At 37.5% G+C, this 21,245-nt stretch overlaps 1 protein-coding gene across 1 annotated transcript; it reads right to left on the reverse strand.

Annotated features, from left to right (window-relative positions):
* Nucleotides 1-1,273: 1,273 nt before the first annotated feature.
* LOC18442383 (LOW protein: zinc finger CCCH domain protein) lies at nucleotides 1,274-20,332 on the reverse strand. The gene is made up of 5 exons (XM_011628017.3): nucleotides 19,747-20,332; nucleotides 4,699-5,362; nucleotides 2,244-3,708; nucleotides 1,981-2,067; nucleotides 1,274-1,803 (listed from the first exon to the last, which is right to left on the reverse strand). Exons 1-5 carry the CDS (start codon nucleotides 20,039-20,041, stop codon nucleotides 1,315-1,317), a joined length of 3,000 nt encoding a protein of 999 aa, XP_011626319.1. The 5' UTR covers nucleotides 20,042-20,332; the 3' UTR covers nucleotides 1,274-1,314.
* Between the last annotated feature and the right edge of the window lie 913 nt (nucleotides 20,333-21,245).

Below are 21,245 nucleotides of genomic sequence, written 5' to 3' on the forward strand. Positions count from 1 at the left end.
GTTAAACTTTTAAAATGAGCAAAACTGACAACAAAGGGCAAAAAAAAAAAAAGGCAAAGTGAAAAATCAATAAAAAAAAATATTTTGTAAAAATCTTCAAAAGATTACCATTAAAGTTGACACATATCTTTAAAAAAACTATTATATGGATATGAGACTTGACTTTTCTATAGATCCATACCAAATTTAATGATTCTTTAAAATCTTACACACATGGATAGGAAAAGATCTAATTCTTTGAAGTCCTACACACATGGGTGATTTTTTGGGATTCTACGTAATAATAATAATAATAATAGTCTCAAGTCCCTTCTTTTCTAATGATTTTTTTAATAAAAAAAATTCACGTAAAATTACAACCTTACTTCTTGAAGTAGGGCTGCAATTCCATCTTTTATTCATTCATTCATTCCTTCTTTCTACACCGTTTATTTTATTCAGATGAAGTAGCTTTGATATTATCTTAAAAGATGTGCGGCATTTTTATATTTTTTAAAAGATGTGACAAAAGTACATTGTTTAACTACAATGAACAGTGCAGAACATCTTTATTTCTACAAATAAAGTTGCCACCTATATATAAACCAAACATTTTTTTATTTTCTATGTTAAAGGCTCCATGGTCGTGATGAAAACCTACCAAGTACCAACCTGCTTTTTTAATCTGGTCTAAAAAAGTATGGTTGACCAAATCCAATATTAAAAACATAATTAAACATTATTTTTTTCTATCCAAATACAGCGAATATGCCAAAATGAATGAACATGTTTATCAGTTGAAAATTTTTACTCGATTCCCTTGACAAGTGAAAGTTTGTGTTAGGGGATTTGTATCAAGACGTACCAGTTCATCCTTTCAAGAAAAATTGATTCAATCTCTCTCCATTAATCTGAACCATGGAGTAATCTGCAATAACATAAAACTTAATCAGCACCGAGCAAACCTGGAAAAATCACACACACATGCACACAGAGACAATGCTAGAAAACATCCTCGAGATCACAATACCTGAATGTGCATGGACTTGTAGGGCCATGCCATGAGTTAGTGAGATTCCACTCACTCAACAGCCCATGTCCAACCGGACTACTGTTCCAAACGATCTACATGCTTTTGCTTCTATTTGCTTTTATAAAGCATAAAGAATACACATTTGTAACACAGTAAAATTAAGAAAAATAGAAATTGGAAAAACAAATTAAATTTAGAATGCACCATGCACAAAGTAAATATGAAATGAATGACCAAGCGAAATATGAAACATTGATGCTATTTCAAGAAAGAGATATCTCGAACTTTAGATTAGGAATGTTTCAATGTGTATTTTCGGGAGAATGATGTATCCGACTCAAATTTACGCTACACCCAATTGACTCTGGCCCCAAAGCCTCAAAAATTGACTCTTGGGTTCTTTCTGACTCTGGCCTCAAAGCCTCAAAAACTTGCTCTTGGTTTTTCTCTTGCGCTGAACTGCTAGGGAAACTCTCATTTTCACTAGCAGTGTACTCTGCAGTGACATTTCTTGAGTCTTTGACCCCAGAAGAAGCATTGCAACAGAAATCAACAGAACGGTCAATTTCCACAGAATCACTTGAAGGTTGGTTCTGTGGACAGCTTGAGTCGTTGCATCCTCCATTCTTACAAGGAGAAGTTCCTCCAGTTTGGGTACAGCCTTCTACTGCTCCAGGTTTATCTGCCCCTTCAGATGCTGGAGATGCTCGTAGTGATTCAACCGCAAGAGAAAAGGTGGGGCACCTTACCACTGAATCTTTAATTTGTTCCTTATACAGTTCCATAGCTTTCTGCAAGTTCAAAGTAAATATCAGCATCATAGACCCATAAATTAAGTTATCCAATCACAAGTTTCACGAAGAAGCAATCAACACAGGCATACATATTCACATCCTGTGCTGCTAGCAAGTGAGATTAAACATACACTTCAGTACTACAAAGAAATAAATTCCTTCAACAAGGGATACCTTAAATATGGCGTCTGTAATTTTGGGGAAGAAGGAAACTTTCGGAATGAAGCAGGCAGGATGAGCAGCCACAGTCTCCATGTTTTCCTGACAAACATGAGCCCATACCAGTTTAGTAGCTAAATAGGCAAGATGCTAGAGTAGAAGGACAAAAGAAAACAAAAGATGGCCAAAAGTTCAAAAACCCCTAAATGCCATGATAATAAAGAAATAAAGTATGTGGTTTTCCTTTATTTAATGTTGTAAGAGCCCGCATCTTGTACCTTGAGAGAGTCAGAGGATGGTGAATTTTCCAACTTCTTAGGGCTCCCAGCAGGTACATCCTTTTCTGCGCTCAATAAACTAGCACACTCTTTGTACGTATCTGCCCCTGCAAGATCCACAGAGATATCCAACTTTGAGAGGTAATAACTAATTTTAGTTCCTGGTGGTTTCCTTGGCTCCAAAGATTTTTGAGTAACAGTTTTTGATGGACTCTCGACCACGGCCTTCACATTGGGGCTCTCCTTTGATCGCTTTATCTCGATGCTTTCAGCAGGTAAACATTCAGACCAAGTCCTCTCATTTCGTCCACGTCCCTGATGTTCCGATTCCTTCTGAACTGGAGGGACCTCCAAATTCACATTCCCACTTTGCCCCTTCCACATATCAACCCCCGTTTCCCATGCTCGATTATCCCATTCAGGCCTCATATACATATGTGCATCATCCCCAAAGGCTCCAGCACAATCCCATCCATGCATGTGGTTCTGAGGGAGAGGAGAGCATGAGTCATCAGATGGGCCCCGCCACCCGAATGGCCGGCTATGGATCGAGAACCTATCACCATCATGCATAGTGTATGGCATGGCACCATGGCTAAGTTCCATGGGGGGCCTGATCCCGAACAAAGGAGGGCTTGCGAATTGCTGCATCATTGGATGGAAAGTACCAGGGCCTCCCACGTGGTGCGGAAATGAAATGAAAGCGTTCGACAACGGTGGGTTCCAGTTTGGTTGAACACCCCTGTATGGGTTGTTCCCTTGCCCTCTCATGACCCCTGGATCAACCCCCCTCTTGTAACGACCAACAGGCTTTGCCCTAGGTTCATCATCTGGGGGACCCAACAGAGAAGGGGAATCGATGCCTTGCCTAAAGGGTGGGGGAGGGGGTAGAAGACTGGAAGAGCTCCCCGAAAAGTGACCTACTGAAGAACCTGGCCTTGATTCTCCATTAAGTGATCCATCTTTGAAACCATCATTGAGACCTGATTTATGCATGGGCGACTCTTGAATCCTATCTTCATTAGTGAGGTAATCTCCAGAATGAGCAGTATCTCTTGAGCCCATTTGCTTAGACTCAGTTTCTTCTAATTCGAGGCTTCTCCTGCCCCTGGTTTTGCTTGGAAAGTGCCGATCATGAGTGGCTGGTGAAGGGCTTTTGTCTATTAGTTGATCAGAGGCGTCTCGACCATGTGTTTTTGGGGACCTCTTTGGGCTTCGGACTGAGGTTTCTATGGGTTTGTAAGAAGAAGTGGCGGCATTTTTAGTGTTTGGTGATTCACCCAAATAATCATCTTGCTTCTGTTTGACCTTGTCTTTTGATTGGGACCTGGAGGTTCCCTCAGATGCTGGAGAAGGAACTGGCCTTAGGTTTTGATTCGGACCAGGAGACTCCTTGATGGTTTGCCTAAATTTTTCATCAGGTGTTGAGTCTTTGCGCACTGGTTCTGATTGCTTTGAACTATGCCTGCAGAAGGGGAAAATGAGAATCTGTCTCCTTTCAATTCATGATAATTAAACAGGCTCTTAAGTGAAGCAATATGATTAGCCATGCAACAAACAAACATGAGATGGAAACGAAATTAAAAAAGATGATCGAATAATAGGTAACAGCATGAAGTTTATATGCACACACGCGCATGCACACACATATTTAATATATATACACATACCCACACATATCTACAGGTGTGCATGCATATGTATTCACAATTTTTTCTATAATGAACTAACTCTCAGATTCCAACTAGTGCAGACCGAGAAAATGAAGCAACTTTTTGACCAAAACATGCTTAGTGATTACAAGGGCACCTCAACAAGGACACATACCAACCTAACTTTATAGTTGAAAAGGTAGAAGTGGTTGTCTGCACCTCTCTAGACATGGGAACTGAGGACCATCCAAAGCCTGCATGGAATCCAACTCAAATTTTCCTTCCAAGTGTTACATATTTAACTATGGGGTTGTAATGAGACCATTTACCTCTGATACAAAAAGGCCACAATTACTTACAACCATCTGATGTGAAATCTGATAGCTTGGGTGTGTCACAAAGTTGGAGAAAATTTCTTTTGAAGTTTGAGCTTGGTCAATGGAATAAATTCTGCCATAATTTCACATCCAATGGTCAAGATTAATTGTGACCACCTTGTACCTAAGATAAATGGTCTCATTGTATATTTTTTGTTTAACTATTGCATACATGGTTTCCAAGAGTCTTCTAAACACTAGTTTACTGCATCCGAAGCAAAATTCCATAACAGTAGTTTCACCTGCATCCTAACAGGAATTCTAATCATTTCTCTCAATTCTCTTGGTTTCCATAAAAATGCTATCAAAAACTAGTTTCAAAACTCACAAAACTAATGAATGCAACTCAAAGAACTTAAGAAAGACCACTAAACCAATACTAGACTCCAGAGATGAATTGATATTTATTAAACCAGAAGAAAATACCTGAGCTGGGGTCTTGTTGCATCAGAACTTATGGTGGGGGAAGTCCCCCGTCGGCTGTTGGATGCCATCACATCAACAGCATCTGAAATGCGATAACGTGATCCAGACCTTTCCTTGTCAGAAAGATTATCCAGTTTACTGTTGCTCAGTGCCTTCATGTCCTCATCAACACGGGGGTCCTTGCCGCCTCGGTATTTGATGTTGCTATGATCCTCATTATCATCAGGCAACCTTTTCCTTGAATGGGTTTCTCTTGATCTGTTGCTCCTTTCATCAACATAAGGACTACCATCTTGATCACTATCGTAAGGCTTGTTTTTCTTTTGGCGACTTTCCGAAGACCTAGTTTCTTCTCTGGAATATTTATAATCAGACCTATCAACAATGCGATCTCTAGAGGATCGATCCTCTCTGTACTTTTCATCACGGTGTCTGTGGTCTCTATCTATATCTTCACGATACTTCTCCTTATGTCTCTCCTCTTTGGGCCGTTCATCCTCATATCGTCCATTCTTCACACGATCAGCATGATGCCTATCATCACCATCTCTAACATCATCCTTCCATTTGTCCTTATCACCAGATCCATCTCGTCTCCGAGAAATCCGCTTGTCAAGCTCTTTTTCCAATTCAGGATTTCGTAACTCATCATGCAATTGCCACTCTGAATGCATACCACAAGAAAGAAAAAAGAAAAGACAAGCTATCAAGCCTTAGAGGAAAGGTGAAACATACAGCTAATGGTTGCTATTACAAATATAAGTCAGGAAATATTTGGTATAACCAGCAGATACATTATGAAACCAGTTGAGGATAAAAGATACTGGTCTGCCACGTATCTCAAACACTTCTGCAGGTCTTACTCTGCTAAGATAAACTCCTAAAACAAATCATAAACAGAATTAGACAGATGTATCAATAATGGAATAAGTTAGACTGGTAAAGGAAGCGTCTTAAGTTCTATCAGTGAGAAAATCTGTCTCATTGAGAATTTGCCTTGGGCCCATTCACTAACAGTTATCAAGACAACTTGATCAAAAGTTCCATACCAACCGACAAGTCCAAGCTACTAGACACAAGCTGAAATAAAAATGCAAGAAGTTGATATCTTACAATATGGACAGCGGCGGGAGAATAAAGGAGAGTAGGTACAACACAAAATGTCTCTGAATCTTTTGAAAGCTGAATAAGTTGGTCTTATGTCATGCTCGACTTTTCTACAGTATCTCTGTAAATATTGCTTGAGTTATAGGGGAGAAAAAAGGTTTCAGGTTATCATTATTAAAAAAAATTCCAGAGCAAAAGGAGCTTAAAAAATGGATATTGATACATGTAGATGTTTTGATTAAGGTTGCTAGCTTACTGGCTTGTTCTTACATTTAGTTTAGCATTATAAGTTCACATAAAACTAGTCATTCACTATTTCAAGTTTGAAAGGATATTTTTAGGCAAAGGAGTGTGAGGGCTTTCTAAAGTGTCTTTTCAGCGATGAAGCATTCCAGAATCCTGCCAACTGAAACCAGACAGTCCACTCCGTTGAAAAGAGTAGTTCCATTAATGACAAGCATGATAATCTATGATTATAGCTCAATTCTCACCTGAAATGTACACCTTTCTAATTTGGATTTCATCGAGTAGCAGCAGTAGTTTCTACCAGACATTGCCACAAACCTTACCCCAGAAAACACAAGTAGGAGATGGCCATGGCGAATGGGTAATTTTCATTTCGAATTGCATAGAAAATGCCAAGGGGGAACTAAGGAACCATTTGCATGAACCATTTCAGGAAAATAGGATAACCTCCAACACAAAGTCATAAATTTAAGGTTCTGTAATATTAAATCTAAAAAGGCCACAGAATATGTGAAGTTTAAAGAACAGAATAAAAACAACTTATTCCACAAATATACTTCACATACTATTTGGAGGCATACATATTAAAAAGGTTAGCAAAATATGCGAAGTTCAAAGAACAGAATAAAAACAACGTATTCCACAATGATGCTTCACTTACTATTTGGAGGTTTGACACTGTAGAACATAAGAAATTAACCACTCAAAAGGAGAAAAGTGACAACTAGTAAAAAAAAAAAAAAGATTAAAAGACTTTGACAAGGATCAAGACTCACATGAGCACAACAGCATGCAGACAAACTTGAAAGTCAGACTTGGGAGTCTTGATGAGAGCATTAAATTGTTAAATGACTCAAAAAGAAAAATCATCATCATCATCCGAGCCCTATCAAAAAGAAAACTCATCAAATAAAGGAAAATTCAGAAATAAGAAAAAATATTAAAAACCCCAATATAGGGTTTCTCCCCTCCATCACCTAAAAATAGGGTTCAAAGTCCCTAAGTACCAAAAGGGCTTATTTTTGCAAAACCTATGAAATCCCAAAGAAAAATTAGAACACGTAGTTTGTTATTGGGACACGCTGAACTCTTGTCCTTCTCCTTTAAAACCGGATGTCCACCATTAGAACAAAGCCTAAGAGACCTACCTATCAGGCTCTTCCTGGAGGTTACAACATTAAAGGTAGCAACATAGTGTCCAAGATTCGGATCCATTTCAAACCTACCCAGGATAAAAGCAATGAATAACCATGAAATGCGCAGGGTCTTTGAAGGACTTAAATTGAGTCCCATAAGAGTCACCAATGTCTCTAACTCTCTATAAGATTCAGCTAAGTTTTTCTTCTTTCTTTGTTTGGTTTTACAAGCTGATGAGACTCGAGATTGGCACAAGCTAATCAACTAGGGAGATCCTGAGTCCAAACCCCAATCCTTAAACCAATGGAATAAAGGAGTTAGTTTTTGTAACTGAGGAAATCAATCAAAGAATCTCTCTGTACACCAAAGTATCTCCAGATATAACAACACTTCAATACTTGCAGAAAACTACTGAATAAAAACACCAAAATATTAAGAGACAAATTAGACTTGTCGTAGATATATCGTTCCAAGAATGTGTGAAAAGACTAATGGAGCATTTCAAGAAGGGGACTCATGCAGCAAATATGCAAGTTTCTAGGTTTCAGTATGGCAATCAATATGGAGTTTCTTACCCTATTTTTAGCACCTCAAACTAAATGGGAAATCTCCACTTTTGCCCTTCTTTTACAATTAAGGAATTTCAGACTGATAATGAAAACAAATTTTCAGACTGATAATGAAAACACGAATGAGGTGTGCAACCTATAGCATGCCCATTTCTCATGTGGATGAAGATAACTTCCCATTAAATAGCGCATAACACAGTAATATTACTTCCAATTCGCATTAGCTAGAACAATATTTTCTTACCAGAATACAAACCTATAAAACTTCCAAGGAGGATTCACAATCGTGATTAATTGACTTGGGAGTCTGATGCAGGACAGAAAGACAGGAAATTAAATCCACCCCTTTCCAGAACCTTAAACAAGTAAAAATCAACAATAATAGAAAAAGAACATGGCTTTAAATCAAATCAAGAGAAGAAGAAATCCTAGAACTAAAATTAAAATATACATCTCTTGAAATTAAACAAAAATTAAAAATTAGAATAATTTTGTCCTGCATCATAGTCATACATGATTAGGTGCACCACCAGTCCACTCGAGAATTGGGTATTATGACCGACCTAGCAAATTGGATAGAGCAATCTCTAACAATTCTAAATTGCACGTCGATATGAAAAATAAATAAAGTTGCAGAAGATCATGAGAAAGACTATAACAGGAAAAATATTAACCATTTTTTAAGTAATAAAGGGAATTATTAGGTTTGAGAAAGAAAGAAGTAGAGAGAGAGAGAGAGCAAAAATGAGTACCAAGAAACAAGGGAAGAGATATATGAAACAGACGGAGAGAGAGAGAGAGAGATGATGATGATCGAAAGGACATACGAAATTGCTATGAGCTAAGATGCCCAGACACGGGTACAAATAGGGACGCGGATACAACTTGGCATTTCTTGAAATCCAGGACACATATAGATATGTATATTATCGCATATATAATGCAGGAATATATGCATCCAACAAGTTCACATACACACACACATACACCATAATTCCTAATATTATATTATGGAAAAGCATACAATAAGACCATTCATAATTGGTACATGGAGGTCAAAGTTTAAAAGAAATTTTTTCGAACCTTGTGACAAGCATAAGTTGCTAGATTTCACATATGACAGCTATAGATGATTGTGACCTCTTTATACAAAAGGTAAATGGTCTTATCATATACAATCCCGAAATTTTATTCATATTTTATTTTATAATTATGTCACTTTGTACATCATTTTGCATATAGAAGAGCATGGACGGACAAGGTATGACACCTGCACATCAAGCATACACAAGTATCCATGCATCATAGCTTACAAGAGGAAGTCCCATGTCAATGAGAGAGAAGATTTATAAGAATGGAAGGCGCAAGAAAATGAAGTCTTTCCATCTTTTTATTATAAAAAAAAAGAGAGTCCTTTAACCTTCTCTTTAAGTCGTCCTTTTTCTTTTTGGAGAGCTCAAAGGGGTAGAATTCCATCCAAATCATAAGCTTTGGGAAAGTCTATAGTCCTATCGGTTTTGGTGGTAAGGCCATATTATGGACTTCCCTATGGCCCTCCCTTCCCTTAATCACAGCCCCTCCACTTTCATTTTTTTTTTTTTTCTGAGAATGTTTACTTGTTGTATTGAGGTAAAGAGAAAATTACAAAGTTTGCCCACCCACAAAGTGGATGAAGGAGAGTAAAACCCTTTACAGGGCTACAGAATTAATACCAATTACAGGGGTACATAAGAACAATGCGACTAAAAGAGCAAGAGGAATCGAGAGGATCTAGGATGGAATATCCACAATATTTGAGCCCAGGGCTCCATTTTGGGCTAGGGAATCAGCGATGGAGTTCGCCTCTCTCCAAGTATGCCTTCAAGTGATTTGCAGGAGAGAAAACCTATGGTTAAGGGCACCACAGCCCCTCCACTTTCAAACTTCTTCACTCCAGACACTGACAAGGATCCTACCAGGAGCAAGGAGCAACCTGTTCTTTTTTCCCATTTATTGTTGGTGTAAATTACAAGAAACATATCTCGAAATAGAATGCCACTATCAAATTGTCGAAAAAGGGATTCGCATGCCTCATATGGGCCCCTGTTCCTTGTTCATATTAGCTCAACCACGAAGAAAGCAACTAAGTTAAACCAAAAGGACATGTTCAGACTATAGTCGTTGGAAACATCTATGATTCCAAAACGTTTCAGGAGTCAGAATCACAAAATAGCCAGTGGCCAGATGACTCCTATAGTAGAAATTGTTGTCCATAGAATGCATATCACATAAACGGGATTCCTACCATTGGTGCATCACTCTCCGAACAAATAGGAATCGAGATTCCTACCTTGTTGGAAGCGCGGTCCCATCAACTCGTAATCAAGACTCCTAACTTACTAGAATTGCGCACCAAACCACTTGGAACCAGACCAGAAATTACCAAGAAATGAATCCCAAAAGGAAAAAGATCTAAGGTTTTAGATTAGCCATAAGCAAGAATTCCATAGTATCATACTTATATATTGAGTATGCATACCTAGGGCTATTATTCGACACTCAATGTCTTTGACAACCCTCCTCTAACATTATAGTATGTTGAGTGCCCTTTTTCACAGTTCTCCACAAGATTGGAAACAAGGTTGGATACCCTTAACTAAGCATTTTCCTAGAGTTTTCATATTGAATAAAGAAAATAAAATTACTTTATTATTAATAATTTATTTTTACAAATTCTCAAAATTTAGGAATAATATAAACTATAGTTTGTCGACACCCATAGAGTTTTTAGATACCCATCATATATTAATTCCTAATAAATTTTAAATAACAAAATTCTTCAAATAATGTTTAAAAAATTCCACGCATTCCACAAAATTTTGGCAATCATCATACAACTTGACATTTTGGCAATCATTATACCACCTGACTAATTAAAACACGTTAACAAACTTCACATATGACTTATTAAAGCATACTAGAAAATCATGTCTGCGTACAAAACGTACCAAATTACAAATACCAATATATGTCAAAATTAACTTCATTTTTAATGCCCTCTGTTCTAATTTGTAGGAGTCGGACCCAAATATCTGTTATCATTATTCCTAAAATTTGGAAGATAGGTTTCATATTGGTTGAATCACAGTCCTATACCCCTATGAATCGCAAAATTTGGCGAGGTAGAATTTAGATTTCAATGGCCATGGGAACGAAATTAGAAAAAATGCGAATTGGAATCACTACCTAAGGTGGACGATGCCAGTAACGATAGTTCGAATTCACAGTATGAGTGCATCCTGACTAGCATTAAATACAACTGAATGCAAAGCAAGTATTTTTGGTGTAAGGTTAAAACAGATTTAAGGGATTATTTAAGACATTTTTCAATCAAGCAAGGCCTAAAAATGGACAAGGGCAAATGCTTTGCAGAATACTCCACACTAACGTGTCAAAAAGAATAGAAATAATCATGTATAGTGGGCCACCCAAACTGGACCATGTCTCTAGCTATTTGTATACTAAGAGAAAAAAATACTATTATTTCTCAGAAATTGGCTTGACATTTAGGGGACAACTTCAGATAATTACCCTCTTGTATGAATCAGGAATATTCCAGACATGCATGTATAATTCCAGCTGCACTAACGCCACAACAATAATACACAAGAACGCACAAATTTCAACCATGAATGTGTCCACAGTCGCATTAATGTAAAACAGAGTAAGCTAGTCTAAAATTCTAAATCATTCCAGACAAAGGACACAACCAAAACATATCAAAAAAATGATAGAATTAACATAGTGCAATCCTTCCAATAAATAAACTTTGCCACTCACAACTTATGAAAGGTATCCAAAATAGTGTTAAATTAAATGGTAAAGTAAACGAAATTTCGATGAAGTCAGAGAAAATTATCAAAGGAGTGATGGGTGACAGCTGGAATACAATTTAAAATCTAACAAATCCATAAAACATTTGTCCACGACACCATAATCATTCCAAGCATCTATTACTGCATCCAAAGAATGACACTCATATCTAACCAAGATCCAATGCCTAGCCTCTTCCAATCCAACATCACTAGCACTAGCTGCACATGGCTTCAATCACCAAATTTGTGGCACATATACAAACTGCTTAAAACTCTCAACAAGTACTTCCTTGAAACAGATGCACAAATCAGTTGCCACCATATTTCATAAGACATGTCACATTGACAGCAAGATTACACAAGTCAGTCCACAGGTTTGTACGGCATGGTATTTTGTGGGTCCAAATAAAGCCTATGAAGATAATGGAATCACAAAAGGTGCTCGACAAGGCACTACCATAAAACTCTAAAAATATAAAACAATATCTAATGGCTTAAAAGATAGCTTTTCTTTTTTGCCCATGACTTATAGTGGTTAGGATTGAGCAATATAAATTCAACTGCTCAAAGATAAATCATGAACCTCTCATGTACCTCTACAAAGTAAAAACTTCACATACTGTGGAACAACATCCAAAGCGACTCATGGTAGTTAGTTTGAGCAACATAAATTGACTGCTCAAAGATAAATCAAAAACCTCTGATAAAGCTCTAAAAGTTAACAAAATCAATCATAAACGATGACAAACAAATGAACATTTCAAATGTTACAGCTGACCGATAAACGCTATGAGTAAATACAAACTTAATGGATATGAAAAAGATGTAGGGCAGCCACTCCTATGACTGCCATCCAGTCCATCAGCGGCAGCCATTACAATGATATGAAAAAGATGTATGAATAACTATCTTTTTCAATTACAAGATATAAATAACGTTGCAAAAGAGACACTAAAATGCAGTGTTTTAAAACTAGAGGTCTCACCTGAGTCACTAGGCTCGCACACAACGAAGCCTGTAAACCTTCCCCCCCCCCCCCCCCCCCCTTCCCACCCCAAAAAAAAAATCTCGGGTTTTTGTTTTTTTCTTTTTAAGAATCCGCAAATTAATGTGTTAACAGTTCCAGGAGTGAGTTACTGTGGCAACTCCCAATTACTGCAGCTACTACGCATGTTTTTTCTTGAGTCCCCAAGTCATGTTAATCCCGCCGAGTTCAATAAGAAAGGAAATATAAAGGTGGGTCGAAATCATTCCCCCCTTTTTCTAACCATAGGAGCACATATTTGAGCCAAATTTCGGCCCTATACCTGCTTTTTCATGATCTATCAATTGGATGGATTGAATTTGAGAAAAAAAAAAAGAGCAGTTTTTACAGATTTGACAGATCCAAGATATTGACCAAGGTTTTGGCCAAATTTGAAAAATCACGATTTCTTTGCAATGGTTGATCAATCTTCAGTAAAAATAGTCCCTAAGCTTAGTTTTGGGTTCTTATCAAATCTAGGCCGTTCTCTCACTAAGAAACACAGAATAAATCGAGGATTTGAAAGATTATCATTTCGGATTTACCATTCACCCAAAAAATTTCAAGAGCTCAGATCAACTGGATTCAAATACGAAAACCAAATCAGTTTTTTTTTTTTTGTGGTGGTTGCAGGGAGGGGCGAGGGGGTTTGGGGTTTATTGGGTGGTTTGGGACACTTCCACACCAAGAAGAAAGACTTGAGTATCGGCCACAAATTCCACTTTTTTCATGTCATTAACATCAACTTTTTATCATTTTCCATGTCGTACATATACATATTTCATATTTCATATTTTCTTATTGTTTTATTTTTTTTTGTGAATTTCCATATTTTTACTGGAATTTTTTCAGAATATTTTTTGGGATTCTGAATGACTGTCAAGTCCCTCAGATTCGCGCACGTCGCTTGGACTGGTCATAATCCAAGTTCTGCCCCTAAACCATTTTTCAAACACTGTTAAGATGAACAAATGGGAAAAGATGGAAAGTTGAATATAAAGAAATGAAGATCCATAACAGAACAATGCAAACTAGGTAGTACACGAGGAAACTAAAACAGAGGACGAGAATTTTTTTTTTTAAAGTGAAGTTGACCCGTATATACAGTATTAAGTAAAGTTGACATATGAAATTCTACTCTTTTTAGTAAAGAGACCAATCATTAAATTTCTATTCGCATGACAAGAAATCAACTTCCAAGCATCGTTACTAGGATCGTATATAAGATGGTGCCCACCTCCCACCAAAAAAACAACCAAAAAAAAAAACAAAGGAACATTGTTCCACAGTTCGGGAGTCGGAAATCATTCCTAACGCATTCCTGTTCTCTTGGAAAAGCATTCGCTATTTTCTTATGAGCTTTTCTACTTAAGTCATTAAGGAAAAGCCCAATCTCTACATTGGCATGCTCCATTTTGGGACCAAAACAATATGAGGGAAATTTCGGTTCTTAAGGAGGACAGAGACATATCCATTCCAGACAAAATTTAAAAAGATACACCAAGCATCAAAGTCCTTCAATTAGTTTTTGAAGTTTATCTATTCTCAATTTTTTTTTTTTTGATACTTGTTGTATTTCGTGCTTCCTAGCTAGGGAGCTTCTAGTGAGCAACAGCCCCGCTCTCGATCCTGCTCCCACTCCGAACAACTATGCTTCCAAGTTAACCTCCAAAAAATCAGTGGTGACGTTTCTTCTTTTGCAAGGATCTGAAATCCCTTCTATGATGTCTGCAATCCTCCATAGTGGTGTTGGATCAGAGCATGCCCATCTAATAACATTATGGGCATCCCCCTCCACCATAAATGGACAGGGAAAAAAAAATATCTTCTCACCCAAGAGCCTCTCTACGGCTATTATAACTCTCTCAAACCCAATCCTTCAGAACTAACAAGTGCACCTGCTAACTGGTCTCCACAGGATACCAGCAAATACATTAATAGCTCTAGCTCCATAAATACCTTTTTGCAGAAGTGCTAGTACTCAATTTTCACTAAAAATGTTACCCAAGTACACTGGTTTCCACTTTCACCACATAAATAACACATTTCTGCATGCAACAAAGGGTTTCCAGCATATCAAAATTAAACTTTCCCAGAAAACTTACTAGCTACCACATGGGTGACCTGAATCCAAAAACATCATACTTCAGCATTACCGCAACACATCTTTTTTTCCACATCACATATCAATCACTAGAACTTCAGAACTTATTTCTCACATGATGGAAGCACCAAAATTAGTGTCCAACACTACATATAAAGAGCTAAACACAGTTCCCTAGAAGTGTGATACACCTCATAAAAAGCATTCATAAGTTTACACATGTTGCTTAGTGGAAAAGTTAGGTTTACAGGATGGCATCATTTCAACGAACGTTATCAGATTCGCTAGGGAGCCCACTACGGTTTGGCTAGGTAAGAAACTAATCCAGGGAAAGTCCTTAGGTATTGAATTAGAATTGAAACGTGGACATTTTGGAAGTATATATACAAAATAGGGTTTTTACCAAAAAGGATTGAAGGTGCCAAAGGATAAATATTAATATTTTTTATGGAGCTTTTTCTTAGTATCATCTTGATGTGATACTATAGAAAGTATTTTTCATTTTAAAATTTATTTTTAAGGAGATTAATTTTTGCAAAAACTATGAACAGATGCTATGTAACTGTCTCAAGCCACAATACAAATATGCATGTACCCATAATTTAGGAACTTCGCTATAGGGGGGAATCCATTTCTACTAGGATGCTGCCATTTCCCAAATTAAGGGAAACAGGATCAGAAACTAGGACATCACCATTTCCAAACCAAGATGCTTCACATATTTTAATTTCAATTCTGAATATCAAAAGATATGTTGTATTGTTACATCTCTTAGATAAGTTAAGAATGAATTGGTGGATCGATCAAATTTTCGAATTCTATTCATTTTCACAACTCACTGTCACCTATGATAGACATGCCTTTGATGCCATCCATCCTTTTTAAGTAATTCACAAGTACATTAAACGCTCCTTCAATACTTGTAATTTATTTTGCTTCAATCTTCGTCATTTATTTTGTTTCAAGCCGCTCGATTTATTTGTTTCAAAAAAGTAAAGAAACCCCAAAATAGTAGATTCGGTTATTTGTTACTATAAAGTGTAGTTTTTTATATAGGTAAAACTTGGGAGTTCTCAAAACATCAGCAAATTATTCAAATAACCCAGTGGTTTTTCAAAAACCTAGAAAAATTTTCATAAACACAACATTTTTTTCTAAGAATCCCAATTTTTTTAAATGATCCAGTTTCACCTCAATATGGAGGCTGAAGCACTGAAGACTTCTAAGTCGGTCAAAGCGTAATGAATTTGATAAAACTACCAAGTCTCATCAAGTCATGTTTGGGAAAACTAGACATAAAATTAAATATCACAACCCATACCAATGTCCATCCATTATTTCCATAATCTTTTTAAATCACGTTTACTTTATTTTCCATCCCATGAACCACCAGGATATGAGCAAGAGCTTCACAAACCATGAACACAAAGGTTACTAGCCGTGTTAATAAAGCTGGGCCCTTTGTTTTGACACTCTTATCAAGAAGTTTATTATTTACTGTTAACCAGACTCGCAAAGTGTACGAATTCATTGATAAATGTATACTTGCACGTTTGTGCGCATTTACCCATTCATGTACATAGTTATGGCTTTACATATGTAAGTGTCTGTTGGACCGTGCTTATGTATGTATGCATTTATGTATGAGTGAACAATCATATGTATAATAAATCTGTGCATCCATATGCAGAACACCATGTATATGTGGACATATACATGCACACATAGGTATGTGTCTGTCTATATATATGTACCTTAATCTAAATGAAGGTATTACATGGGCATGCATTTGAATACACACATTCGAACACTTTGTATACTATACATGTCTCCAGGGAGGTCATCATATAGGTGTGTGCATATTCATGTCTATATGTTTGTGCACTGTTCAGTTGTGACCATAAATGAGTTTGGTATGTATGTTCATAGATATGCTAAACATTGCATGCAGACATGCAATTATGCCATACACATGCCCATAGAATGCAATGTGTACCAAGATCAAAGCTTCTAGTCTAACGTCAAGTTCCCTTCAACAAAACTAAAACAACATATCTAGTGAACCCACAAAAGAAATAAATAAGTGACCATCAAATTCTTTAAATACATTACCTAGATATAGGATATGGTTTGCCAACTGCTCAAACACCTATATGGGTCCATGGTTCATAAAAGATTGGTGCATTTCCGAGGTATACAAGAAAAAGAAAATGCAAGTTTTAGAATGCTAGATGGGAGTGTTGTCCAGTAGTCATATTCATGTAGTTGAAGGCCTTAGAAAGGAAGGGTACTTGAAGAGTGGAAGATCGTTCAACAGGGAATGAAGAGACAGACACATACGAATGCCACTTTCAACAAAGAAGACTTTGACATGAATTGAAATTTTGCTAAAAAAATTTATCGATACTCAATGCAGTCCCACACAGAGTCAGCCCAAGGAGGCTCAACCAAGTCTTTCCAAAAACTGACAAAAGAAACACAGACTTGACATAGGCTTCTATGACTGAATCATACCGAGTCTCATTTAACTGAATCAGTAAGTTCCAAAGCCCACTCAACTCAGGTAAGTCCTAAATTGACTTGACATGTTTCTAAATGTTAGTGAGAGGATGTCTAACTATTAAGGAGGTTTGTGTTGTATGGGAATTGGGACTCCAAACAAGCTTTCTAACATTATTACCAGATGAACAACTAAGTTAAGGTGGGTTTGGGTAACAGGAGACACCCTTCTTCCTAGAGATGAGTGATTGGAGGGTAGTGTCCATTAACTTTCGATACCTACAAGAAGATTGATGCACAATGTCCAGCAAATGTTGAACAGTAAATCTCAAAATAGATTAGCAAAGTAACAGGGAGTAGAAAAATATAACAGTTTCGGAAAGAGAATGAACTGACTATGAGACTCTTCCTCCAATATTCAGCATACTAGCCAGGAATGGAGATTGACAGTTTAAATATTATTGCATGAAAGATGGAGAGCAACAGCAACTTGTTTCACTTCGTATACAATTCATGCAGTTATTCAATCGTATGTCATATGTGCTTGTGGTCCTTTATTCCTTATAGTCCAAGCAAACAAAACACCAAAAATACCCTACCGGATGGGTACTTTTGCGCCTAAGTAGACGCAGTCCCCTAGGAGCCCGCCTAGGTGGGGTATGGGTGCCTAGGGTCCCTAGGTGGACGCCTGCCTAGGTGGGGTACTAGTGGGTGCCCAGGGTCCCTAGACGGGCGCCCATGGACAGCAAGCCTAGTTGGTCAGCCCAGGCCCCCCAGCTCGCCTAGTTGTTGGGAGGACCATTTTTTGAATCATTAATCAACTATAGCAACACAATTCCAAGTCCTATCATCTCCTTTGAATGCAAAAAAGAATAGCTTTAAGAGGAAATCACATTTCACAATCATTGTATTAATCATGCTTCGATATAACAGCTTGTTGGTGATAATTATTTTGTTACCGTTAAACAACCAAGGTAATTTTGTGTGGGATTGAAATATTTTGCTCCCTCTCGTTGGTTGTCTAGTCTAAAAGAATGAACTAAACCCTTTTATTCATCAATAGATACATGATGTTGTTCATTTCAAACTACACATTCAAATGAAAGGGCAGATAGGCTTCATACCTTTCAATAATCAAGTTAGTCACGGTTTTATCTTTATCATATGCAGTATAAATCTCAGGATCTCTGAAACCACTTTAGTACTCAAATTATTCATTCAAAGAAGTGGCAGGATGGGTGTTATCTTTGGCAAAAAAATTAACATCTACATAAACCCCATAGGTTAACACAGTGTTAAAAAATTCGGTGACTCCAGGTTAACCCACATCACTCAACACCGCAGGGCAATGGATCCAGATGAATAACTCTTAAGACTTGGGGCCAATCTGCCCCGAATCACAGATTTTTTTTGTATTTTTAATAGAAAATCGGCCGATTTCGATCTCTGACTCTGCGGCTCTGCTGAGGCAGCCTCTAACTTGGGTGGAGAACTGGCAAGCCAAGGCTGAGCCCAGGGTTTTAATCACTAGTTAAACAACACTCATGACGTTACAGCCCTCAAAATTGGTCTATCTGAACATAAGCATTGCATCATGGTTAAAACCACACGCACAATTCTCACTACTAGGAATGCTGCTAGGAAATTTCTAGTCTTATATTACTTTGGACTACATTGTGCCCACTTTATAGGGGAAACATAAATTGTGGAGATAGCTAATCGGCATTTATGGCTGCAAAGAGATTATTCGGTCAAGTATAATTCATAAACGTCATTTTAAAGCAAAATGAAAGGCACATGAAACATCTGTAAAGAATATCAATTAATAGACTCCGACTCTTGAGTTGAAAGTGAAATTTCCACTATTCATTTTTGGTTTGAAGTTTTGAACTGGTCATTGCTTAGCATAAAGTTAAATGGCCTCGGAACTAGGAATTGCTGTATAACATTACAAACGTTCAAACAGTCTGAAGTCATTAACCATATATGAACCAACCATATATAAACCATGCAATAGTAACATTCAGAAATTCAGTATGATCCACGAACAACTCATGTATTAATAAAATTATAATTATTGATAATAATTTGTTAAGGAAAGAATGACCGCCTTAGATAAGTTCATTTCAACCAACGGACTGAAACATATTTACTTCAATTTTTAAAAGTAGGATACAGAGTACTGATTTAAACAAATGTAAAATAATTCAGTTAATTCAAAACAAAAGACTAGGTTGCAAAATGAAAAAAAATAAAATACAATTCAAGAAAGACTTGCAAAATGAAAAAACGAAAATACAATTCAAGAAAGACTTGCAAAATGAAAAAAAGAAAATACAATTCAAGAAAGACCGACTTGCAAAATGAAAAAAATAAAATACAATTCAAGAAGACCACCGAGCATGTATAGAACCCAATTACCTTTAAAAACATGCCAGAAATCAACAAAATTTAAATAAAAAAAAACACAAAAGATTCAAAACAATAAATCTTGCGAGGTCTACTAACCATTACTCTCCATTTCTCTCTCCATTTCTCTGCGTTTTCCACTTTGACTCCCACCCTTTCTTGCCATATCACTCACACAATGATGCCCGTCCCTCTTCTCTGATTTCCGCTTCAACTCCACCTTGGACGTCTCCTTCTTTGAATCCTCGACATCGACTAGTTCAAGAACCCTAACCCTGGATTCGTCTTCCTCTGCAGGGCCGTGCTTGGAGTTTCCCTCTTCCTCAGAGTCCACTCTCTCCCTTTCACTGTGCTTATTCTCCTTATGAGACTTGTGTCGAGACCCTCGAGGCATGCCTAAAACACCAAAAACACCTTAACCCTAGGCCTGCAACTACGAAGCCTGATCAGAAGAAAGAGAGAACTCAAATAAATAAACAAATTAGGGTTCCATTGGGGGTCAAAATGCCTAGGGTTACAGAGAAATCGAGGAATGGGGAGAATTTTGCCCTGTTTTCCGGAGTATGTCAGAGAAAGAGCAATAGGGCAAAAATTCGCCGGAAAATGGCGCAGGTGCCCCCGGAGATCTGGTGGAGAGGAAATGGGGGGAGAAAGAGGGGATTAAGAAATGGGGTACTCGTAAGATATGTACCCCTTTTGTGGATGAGTAATTAAAATATAATGGACTTGGTACATTCCCTTAACTGCCCTTCTTATTTTAGCGTGAAAATAAGGAAGGGCAATGTCGTTTTTAGAGTTTAAATGAGGAGAATGAAGTCTTTTGGATAGAACATTGACTTATTAGGGAATTACGAGAAAGTCCATCGCGGTATTTTTCTGGCTGGAATTACGTGAAGAGTAGATATTTATAGTAGGGGGCAATGGGTTCGGTTGGCGGCTTCACCCGGCCCTAAAGAATACGGCTCTGGTGGCCCATGGTCAGGCTAGGCTTTGGCCAGGGCCACAACAGGGTCAGTCCAGTTCGGCCCTTTTTTTTTTATTTTTTTTCTAACCTAGCACTATCCTTAGAGCGCTAGGGGCAAGCTTGGGCCAGGGCGTCTTTGGCCCAGTCCAGGGCGGGCTGGCCTGGCCCTTTGGGAACTACGGTGACGCTAGGATCCCCTTTCGGTATAATACAAGTGGGGTACAGGTCGGTGCGGCTGACCTGAACTTGGACCAAAATAGTATTTGGGTAAAAATTTTGGACCTAGATCCAGACCCATCGGGTCTTGGGTTTGGTTGGATCCATTGTATTTTACGACTATGAGTTTCTTGTTTTTTTTTTTTTTTTTGCCTTTCTTTTTTTCCATTGTATACCTTAAGACTATGGGTTTCTTTTTTTTGGTAATAATACAGTAAATGTTGCCAATACTGGGACAATATGAACACCCAGCGCGCCCTTAAAAAGCACATAATTACCATCATATTATAATAGTATTTGGGACCAAATTTTGGACCTGTATCCGGACCCGTCAGGTCTCGAGTTTGATCAGATCCATTACTACCATTGACTATGAGCTTCTTCTTTTTTTGCCAATAGTATTGTAAATGTAGCCACT

Source organism: Amborella trichopoda, chromosome 1, assembly GCF_054954075.1.
Source record: "Amborella trichopoda isolate Santa Cruz 75 chromosome 1, AtrichopodaSantaCruz75HAP2 v2.0, whole genome shotgun sequence".
NCBI lineage: Eukaryota > Viridiplantae > Streptophyta > Magnoliopsida > Amborellales > Amborellaceae > Amborella > Amborella trichopoda.